The sequence below is a fragment of the Platalea leucorodia genome (assembly GCF_965183815.1).
Source record: "Platalea leucorodia genome assembly, chromosome: 3".
NCBI classification, from domain to species: Eukaryota; Metazoa; Chordata; class Aves; order Pelecaniformes; family Threskiornithidae; genus Platalea; species Platalea leucorodia.
The window spans coordinates 21,514,151-21,524,447 of NC_138825.1; the positions used below are offsets into that span (position 1 = coordinate 21,514,151).

Genomic DNA, 10,297 nt, shown 5'->3' on the forward strand with positions numbered 1-10,297 from the left:
GCCTATAACCACTGGTGATAGTAGTACTGGATTCTAGTGGTCTCAGACTTTCCTATGAATTATGGTTACTGCTTTCTCTTTCTTGTGGCTGGTGTAATACTATGTATCAGAGTTGTAAAACCTACGGTATTCTTTATTTTTGATAGTATTAATAGAGAATTCCTTAAACAAACACAGCTGATACTGCTTTATAATTTTACAGATTTTGCTAAATACTAGGTTTTGAGTTAGCTTGTGTAAATGGTGCTTGTTGGCCAGGGCAACATACACTGTAACTACAAATACCTTGCATACAGCTCTGCTTTCCAGAAGTTAATGCTTCTAATTCCAGATGTATAGCTGTAAATTTAACAAGCTGTGTGCACTCTTTTCCTGTAGTTTTTAAGCCTTATTTACTAAGGTCTCTTCCAAAAACACTCAAATCAAAATATGCTCTTACTTGTAACTTGTTTTTGATACATCTTTTTTTGTTTTTCTTAACAACTCTTTTAAAGCATACCTACCCCCATCAGTGATGCTTCCTCCAAGGCGTTTACAGAACCTGCTACGTCAGGCTGTGGAACTACAACGGGACCGGTGCCTATATCATAATACCAAACTAGATAGTAATCTAGATTCTGTCTCGCTGCTAATAGATCATGTTTGTAGTAGGTAAGAAACCCTTGCTACTTTTAAGATGGGCAACAGTATCTTTTCTTTGTCTTTTAAAATAATCTAATTGTACCTACTGTTAAAAAGAACATGAAAACTATTCTGAGTTGGTTTAACAGGAGCTGACTGGGAAAAGACGGTTCTCATTAAATGAGTAGTGGGGGGGAGTAGAGAAGGTGTATGTATAAGAGATTCTGGTAGCTGGATATATGGGGTCATGGGGTCAGACAAGCTTTATAATTTCAATCAGATGGGTATGAATAAATATATTACTGTGCTAATCCTTAGCCACTTGTTTCTTGTAATTTTGGGCAGCCAATATATTTATTCATCAGCACATGATTGCATTGAAGAATCACTAGTACATTACTTATCCAGACTGTCTTGAAGCTTGCTGGAATGCAGAAAGCCTACTAAAGCATATTTCATGAAGTCAGCTTTCAGCTTCAGCTTTTAATAGTGGACAGTGAGGTGCTTTTAGACACAAAGGTTAAAACAGAGTAGAAATGTGCAACAGACATTTGTTTTACATAATATATAATACGAATGATATAAAGAACTATTTTCTCAGATTTGTAGGGCAGTAAGAATTGAATGTTTCTTATACCTACATATTAGCTCCTAAGACTATCTCGGTAACTTTTTTAAACAAAACTGATGCTGCTTCTGAATCTTCAAAATGCCATACTCTGGTAGACATGAGGCAGGAAGATGTTTGTTTGTAACAAATGGCTGACTTGAGTGGTTACTCCTCATCCAGCAGAACTTGGCCAAGGACCTAGAAACTCAGTGTAGCTTTTATGGAACGCTGCTGTGCATGGTGTAATAAGGGAATGATGGCTAGGACACCTAGAAAATAAGGGCTGTATATGATACTATTATCTGTTTGTTCACGTAACAGGCCAGTGCTTGGGCTTACAGGTGAATTTTTTTTTTTTCATGTTAAGGTTAGCTAATCTGAGAAAGTTAAGTACTGATAAACTTGCTTATAGAAACTTTCCGAACTCAGCTGCTTTGACTTATGTTCTTGGGTTACTTGGAATCTGTTTTTAAAGATGCAGACTTCCATAGTACTTCACTGTAGCCATCTTAAGGTTTTAAAATTAATATCCTTGGCACTTCATGTATTCAAGTAAGTTTTTTAGACTACTGTCTAGCTTGCAATTTTACTACATCACATTGTTGCAGCAGTTTTGTGTGTGTGTGTGCGTGTGTGTGCGCACAGACATTTGACTGTTCCCCATTTTAAGAGCTATTGGACAAGATCAGATACTGGAATTGTGGCTTCCCTACTTCAGGAGTCTTAAAATCAAACTAACAGAGATTTAACTTTAGTCTTTCTACAAGTCCGTAAATAACATTGGATGTTCTGTAGGGGTTTGATGTGAGTAATCAAACCCCAAAGAGCATTCAAGCCAACTGTATAGACCATGGTTTACTGAAGTTGGACTAGCTAGAGCCAGATATAAAAGATACTATATGCAACAAATCTGGACTTGAATTTCACCCATCTGAATGTATTTGCTGACATAAGTTTGGCCATAGTTGGTTTTTTGTTGTTGTTGTTTTTTTTTACCTAATGTGGTACTTCCTAAGCTTGCATATTTGGTATGTATACATACATACATACTCACGACTACTTTAATTCCATAAAAAACCACTTCAAAATAAAGGCTTCCATTCTGTCCTCAACTCAACCTATTGTACCTACCTATTGCAGGGGTCTGAGATCAGTATGTGGTGCGCTGTACATGCTGCCATGCTTGGGCATAATGAGGTGAGTTAAAGACAGTGGAAGCCAAATTTTGATTAAACTGACAGAAGTAACAATAGTCTGCTAGCTTAGACAATTTAAGTTCCGTACTACTTAAATGATAGAACACTGACAACTTTCCCTTTTTTAGTTGGAACTAATCTGTTTTGGACTTCTGGCAATATTTTGATCAAGCATGCTTGAATTGCACTAATAGGTAAAATGTTTAACTAAACTTTAATCACTTCATAAGAGTGGGAGATAAGAGGGAGAAACTGCTGGGAATGAAGGTGAGGGATTTCATCTTATCATGCCTGAGATTTTGATAATAGAGAATTGATGCTCTTGGGGGTGGTCATTTTTTGTTTTGAGAGCCTTCAGTCTAGTTGGGTGTTTTGTTTGTGGTTTTTTGTTTTGGGTGGTCCTGTCCTGTGTCCTGTCCCCAATTCTTTTGGTTTGCTTTTGTGTAAATAAACTTTAGTCTGAGTTTACAAACAAACAAACAGTGAAGCCCAAATGAGAGGTGAATGCTGCTGCTTTCTAGGTACTGGTTTAATGTAGCATTTTTGAAAAAGAACTATTGTGGAAGTTGAGGAATAAATCTTCCATTGTATGTACAGGGAATAAAAACGTAGCTGTTTTATTTAGAATTTTGAACTTCTGTAAATACATTCAACAAGTAACTTTATTAGATACTTTATTTCAGTATCCGAACAACATGATTCAAGTGTGTGAACAGAACAATTTGCAATGAAACACTTCAAAAAAAGGAAAAAAAGAAAAACCTTTGAGCTACAATAATATGTAATTACTAAAACCAAAAACTGTTAGACAACTGGTTTTGGTTTCTTGTTTCGAGACTGCTGCTATTTCCTTCTCCAGAAGGGTTATTTAATGTATGCTTTGCTATCTGTGAAGTCGAACTTGCTGGATTTAATGTTTCATTAGTTAAATGACGAGAACTTCTTGTGAGAGCGCTCTGATCTGACTGGATTGTGAATAGCATAGTTCAGCATTGGGATGTGTCTGCAGCAGCTGTATCAACTGTGCCTATTACCCTTTTTAGGAACCTAAAGGCCGCCTTACTATGAAAATTGTGTACTCCAGCATTATACTGCTTGCTTTTTATGTCTACAAAACCTTGACTGCTTTTCTTAAGCTTTAAAATACAAGCACTGTTAGTTCTATATTTTTTTTTAAATGAAATATGCTGGAAAGGCTTTCCTGGGACACAGTGTGCCCCTTGTACTTTGTATGAGTTATGGATAAAGTCTCACCTTCTAGAGCAAATTGCTGCTCTGAGGAAAAATATTAACTTATTACAATATGGCTAAATAATAACGAAACACTCTTCCTGTAGGTGCACATATCTGTGTAAGGGCTTGCCTGCTTCCCTTTAGACTTCAAGGAAAACAAAATCTTCCTTCATGGGTGGGGCTTTTTACCTTGGGCTCAGTGTTGTTCCAGTGGCAACTAGACAGCTCCTGGTCAGCTTAAAACAGGAGCAAAACAGACTTGTGTTTCTCTATAAACAAGTAAGTAGACATACCCAAGGAAGCCAACTACAGATACGTATATGTACATTTTGTTTATCCTCCTCTACCATAAGACAGGAAATGAGGGATGTATGGTTGTTGTATCAAGTGCTGCTTGATAGACTTTAATCATGGACTAGGAAGCATCTTCAAGTAAAAGAAAATGAATCGAGAGGATATAGACACTGTACTAGGCAGAACTTTTTCCAGCTTCTTGTAAGAAGTAGTTTTTCAGGTGTCTGTCAGCCTGGCTACCACTGAACTGTATTTTTAAACACAAATTTAAAGGAAGTAGGGGTTTTTTTTAGGCCGGTTTCTCTTCAGTGATAAGTACAACTGTACATTCACAGAGACTGGCGTCGTTACGTTAGTACCATTGTGTCCCATTAGAGTTGTGTTGCCCTGTTGCACTGAGCACCATAAAAGCTCAACATAAGACTAAACCACTTCAGGATCCCTGCAGTTTGAGAAAAAATGTCCATGGTTAGAGACCGCCTTTTAGTGCATGTGAACAATGAACTTGTAGTTAACTGCAGTATTACTTATAAAAGCAGTCATCTGCTGTAAAAGCCTACGTTTATTTTAGCTTAGGTCTCAAATTCTTATACGGTGGGGAAGCTGTAAATAAAACAAAACTTGTCTCCAGTTCTTACCTAACTTAATAGTTTGACTGTTAGTTTTTCTTCAGTGTGTAACTAGGAGATTAAATATTAGCTCTAGAGAAATGTTTGACTCATCTCCTTCAGTATTTTATCATATAAAATTTTTTTGATAAACGCTGAGTGTTCTACAAAATAACGTAGATTTTGTGAGGGAAAACAGTTCAAGCTGAAAGCTCATAATGGTATCGTGTTAGTTATGCCTAGCCAGTGTATGTGGTACTCTGCAAAGAAAGTAAAAAATGGCACAAAGTGAAGGCAAAGAAACACCTAACTTGTCGCAACATCACATTCAAGAAAAAGAAATGAGATTATCCTTTTACTCAACTTTCATGTAAGAATCACTTCTAGAGATTTGGCAAGATATAGCTAAGTGAAATTAGGTACTTAGAAAAACCTCACATTTAAATAAAACATTGCACATAGAGTTCAAAGAGGTTTGGACTCCATCTTTTTCTACACATCATAGAAGTGTATAGTAATAAGCTGTTACACTCCTAATGAGGTCAGTTTTATTCCAAGCTATATGAAAGCATAACAAATTATGTGAGTGGAATAAGAATGGTTCTAAGTTCTTACAATTAGTTACGGTCACTTGGTGGTGTGAGCTTTTTACCAGATAAGACGCTTCATTCTGTACCTATTTAAAGCAGCTGTTGATAGGCAAATTTTCCAAGTTGTCTGGTCTTACATATTTAAATAAGTTTTTTGGTTTTTACTAGCTTGATTTAAAAAAATGTCTTACTTCTTTCTTATTAATCTGTGAATACATCCCTTTCTTTTCCCAGGAAACAGTTCCCATGCTATACACAGCAGATACTAACGGAGCACTGTAATGAAGTGTGGTTCTGTAAATTCTCCAATGATGGCACTAAACTAGCAACGGGATCTAAGGACACAACTGTTATTATATGGCAGGTTGATCCAGTAAGTGTGCAACGTGTTAAAATGTGTATGACTTGTCTTTCCCTTCCCTCTCTGCTTTCTCTTGCTAGGATGGTTTGATTTTTGTAGGACGGGCTAACATGTACTGTAGCCCGCTGACTAGGGTATTTCTCTGGGATGTAAAAGGCTGAAGATCACAGTCAGTGTAAGTTAGTGAAGGAGGACATCTGAAAACCCGATTGCTGAGTATAAGGCTTGAACTGTTGGCTGCTCTGGGGCAGACGCTTTGTGTGTCCCTAGCCAGTACCACGGGGTAGAGCCTGCTGGTGCCCTCCAGGGGAGCTTCTCAGCTTGAAGGCCTTGAGAAGCATTAGGTGAGAGTGGAAGGAGCATGGCAGTGAGGAACCTTTCTTCTAAATCACTCTTACTAAGAGTACTTCTAATCTATGTATGTGACTAGCCCCTTTCTGTTATCTTGTTACTACTAGTACACTTGGATTTAAATACTCTGTTTATGTCACCATTTCCTACTTTATTTCTGAATAATAAAATGGTATGTGCTAACCTGAAGTGGTATCAGTATACCACTTCATGCTAGTTGCTGTTGTAAGGTTTGCCTTGGCTCGTGATGAACATTTGAGCACTTGTCAGAATCCACTGACACATGGAAGTGTACCCATCCGTTTTCTTACAGACTGCAGTTTTAGGTTTTGATACTAATATGTGGCACTGTTTCCCTTATATGAAATATGCCACAGCTACAGGATTTATCTTTCCTACCCGTATCTATTCTTATGTAAATAAAAAGATTGAGCAGTGAATCTAAGACTGTTTCAATTGACTTATAGAAGTGATATGAAAGTATGCCCATATATTTCATAACAATTGAAAACTGTGAATAAACTTGAACATATGCACACAATATTTGAAGTTGTTAATGCTTGTAAAACACTATCAGAAATAAGATTCTACAGGTTTTTTTAACCACACAACTGCAAACTGGTACGCTAAGTGGAAGATGAAAGGTTTTTGCAGTTCCATACTAGCTCTCGGTAGGATTTGAGAGCTGAACTTCATCCTTTTCTTCCGCTACAGGTTAGGAAGCCATGTAATTAGAGTCCTTTTTGCTATTAAGAAGATGGGAGAACTTAAAACCCTGTTCCATGTGCATAGTTGTTATATAGCCCCTGAACTAACAGCAAGTGCTATGGATTTTTCAGGCATAGAACTGTTGTGATTGGTTTGTCACTGGAGCCACTGTGCTCTGGGCCAAGATTTGCATAGCAGTATAAGCTGCCTTCTATTTAGGAAATCATCTGTATTTTTTGTTTTGTGTTCTTTTTATCACACAGAGTAATTCTAAGTAAATTAAGGATCAAATGTTTTTGCTGTTGACATGTCACTTGATTGTAGAGGCACATCTTCCTTTTATATTGATGGGTTTTAACACCCAGCATCTTGATTAGCACATTTTATAGTGAATTGTTAGCTAATATCTGGCTAAGCAAACCAAATAAATGTTTTGTTAGTGTGTTAGACTAACTCTTTTGGCCAAGGGTTGCTAAAGGAACAAACTCCAATAAATAGTTAGTGGGGAAAGCAGTTTTGTAGAGTTTTATCTTCTGTATATGAGTACTTAAAACAAACAAAAAAAAAAAAGAAACCCTCTCAACGAGGTGGATGCCTAAATAACATTAGGCACATAACTCAAATGGTTCATTTTCATACTTGCCAGAGCATGCTTCTCCTGTTTCCTGTAGCAGTTGACAATGTCTCTCGAACCGTAAGTTTAATCAGGTTTTCAAGGTTTTGGGTATTTAGAATGATTCTAATCTGTATATGTAAACTACAAGGAAACATCCATCCAACTCTGGGCAAGTGATGGGAGAACACTGTTTTAAATGAACAGGATTCTTTTTCTACACACACTTTATGGGTGTGAGAATCTTTCATTTTTCCCTTTTTCTTCATCACTCCTCTTGAAGTGTAATGACACTGCTTCCATGTGTTTTCTTCATTTCATACCATGAATTTCTTATTTCTTTTCTAAGACCCAGCTAAGTGTCTAAACTTTCTTAACCCACACTTCTGTTTTCATTTTCATTTGTTCATTTCAAAGTTCTCATGCAGACTCAGCAGCATTAAATCATGTCTTGAGTGAACTAGGTTTGTGTGTGGAATGCATTATTTGACCCTGACTAAATGTGGCAGAATCTCTGGAGCACAATAGGTGCATCACCTTGTCTGGCATGCATCTTCTTTGACAGAGCTCTCCTTTAATTTGTTCCTTATAGAAACCTTCCCCACCCCCCCGCACTTTCTAAAAAGAGTTGACAGGTTTTTGGCTTTTCAGCCAAGGAGCTCAACTACTGCAGACTTAAGTTGATACCTGAATAGTTGTTTCTTTTACATAACAAAAATCTGGGAAGCTATATGTAAGGGATAAAGTGCTAAGATTTCTTTTGGTGGTGGGTGGGAAGCAAAGTGACTAAATTTGGGGACATTTTCCTGAAATACTGTTGACTGCTGTTTTAGAGCAAAACATGGTAGAGCAATTTTGCTGTATTTGGAGAGAAGTAGGAGAGCAGCATGAGAGATAGTAACAGCTACGAAGTCCTATCATTAGAAGAGGAGTATCCTATGTATCTATGAATCTCAAATGTGATGCAGAAGTGACAGGCTACTTTAATCCTGATGTAAAAAGAAATACGTCAGTCGCAGGCAAGCTCCAGGATGTGAGATAATGTCAGACATAATGCAGTTTCCTTGCAGATCAGTTTAGCTACAGGCATAGCAGTGTCTAATGCAGACCAGGAATAATAATTAGAATGGAAAAGGGGCCTTGAGGAGGTCCATTCATTTGCCCCTCTTTCTCTGTGCTTTGAAGATTATTCTTAGCCCCCTTTCTTTTGAGGAATTTAGTTTTTCTAGCCAGCAGAACCATCAAAGCTGCAGGCTGGCTGAGAGTCACTAAATCCCTTGCAGCTGATCCCAGGAAACAGTCCTTCATGTCGCTCTGTTCCTCTGTTGACCATGTTCTTTCTCTTTAGAATGAAGAGGTGCTCTGCTGATTAATACTAAAACAAAAGAAAGAGAAGGGACAATTGAGAAATCAAGCTACATTTTCAAATAAGTCATTCTTTTTGAAGGAAAGTAGGAGGTATAAACATCCCCCATGCAGGAAAAAAAAAAGGGGGGGGGGGAAATCTACTTGCCCTTTTCCAAGAGGCTTCACAAAAATTGTCAACAGTTTAACAAGCTCATTTCTACTTACTGTATATGCATGTTGTTGTCAAGAGTCAGTGCTAATACTGTATTGAAGTGCGTTTCTGTATTTAGGAAGCCAGTGTATGGTTGTTCCACAGTATCTAGCAGTACTGTTTATTTTGAAAAGCTGCTTGACTTTCAAGTTCCTCCTGACAAGGCAGCAGTAGAACAGTTGTAGCATAAAGGTGATACAAGATGGTCTGCGTGAGCAAAGTATGCTTTGTTCACTAACGCTGGCAGAAAAGATGCAACAGCTTGCTGTGGGCAATGCTTCTGAAATAAGAATACCTCTCAAGGAAGCTTTTAAAAATATCTTTATGTAAAACTTCTTTCTTGAATGGCACACACAAGACACGTTCAAGTTTATAAAAACATTGGCACTTGGAGGTTTTCCGTTCTCAGCATACATGAAGGTTTTGGTTCTCTGTTTAACCATAACAGGCTTCCAGCATGTCTTTACTTTTAAGAAAGTAACTTAATTCTGTGAGGTGTGGATAATAGTACTTCTGTATTCCAGTAGATGTAGAGAGACTTGACACTACAGAAATCTTCTATACTAAAGCAAGTGTAATGTAATGTACAACTCTGTACGCAACAGTATTTTGCGAGTTCCACATTCAGAATCACAGAAGACAAGACCACTTGTAGGTATTTTTGTTCTAGTTTTGCATGTTGAAACTTCGAAGCTTTTATTTTATGGTCCTACTCTGTAAACTAGCAATTGCTTTTCCGGTAAGAACCTATTCATGTGTCTTGTAAAGTGCAGGTGCCAAGTTGCATAAAGCGAACTTGTTGTGCTATACTTGGACACACTGTATATGTGAAATCTAGTAGGAGTTCATTTGCATTGTCTCAACAGAATCTCTCTTGTTTCAGGATACTCACCAGCTAAAACTACTTAAGACGTTAGAAGGTCATGCGTATGGTGTCTCCTACATTGCTTGGAGTCCAGATGACAACTATCTTGTTGCCTGTGGCCCAGATGATTGTTCTGAGCTTTGGCTCTGGAATGTACAAGTAAGTGGTGACTAAGAATAAAAAAATAAAACTTTGTGGTCAGCCTGCTGCTTTTGTTTCAATATCTAAATATGTTAAGCATGAAAGAAGTCATCTCTACAAACTTGTGCAGAGGTGCGAGTGTAAGGAAGAGACACTGATCTCCCCGCCCCTCCTCAATTTGAAAAAATGACTATGGCAGCCTACAAATTCTGTACTCAGTTTGTACAGAACTGAAATTAGAGTTCAAGTCTAAGTGCGTGGGACTGTGCAGGAATTCTAGTGTATCTGGTTACTGATCATTTCTGAGAAGGGATGGCATAAATCCATAGGACCGTAGAGAGCTACTGAAGAGAACAGTTAATTAATCAAGAGAAACAGGGGGCAGAATTATCATCTAAAGGGAGCACTTGCTCATGGAAGTTTTTAACAAGTAGCAAAAGTAGAAGATATTTTTGCTTTGTGTTACCCTCCCAGTGATGTTAGTGGAAGATCCACAGAGGCTTAAATTATGGTTTCAGAACTTCATCCTTCAGTCAGCCACTAGGGCA

General features: G+C 37.7%; 1 protein-coding gene across 3 annotated transcripts in view; it reads left to right on the forward strand.

Moving 5' to 3' along the window:
• Positions 1-10,297, forward strand: part of WDR26 (WD repeat domain 26) — a 33,442-nt gene that overhangs the window by 10,539 nt on the left and 12,606 nt on the right. For 2 of the 3 annotated variants that reach the window (XR_014227693.1, XM_082307113.1), the window contains exons 6-9: positions 495-651; positions 2,372-2,428; positions 5,387-5,525; positions 9,627-9,767. Coding sequence is in view for 2 of the 3 variants with exons in the window: in XM_082307113.1 (XP_082163239.1) it covers positions 495-651; positions 2,372-2,428; positions 5,387-5,525; positions 9,627-9,767 (494 nt within the window). In the remaining variant the exon portion in view is untranslated. The remainder of the gene's footprint in view (positions 1-494; positions 652-2,371; positions 2,429-5,386; positions 5,526-9,626; positions 9,768-10,297) is intronic. The other variant, XM_082307114.1, reaches the window with a different exon arrangement.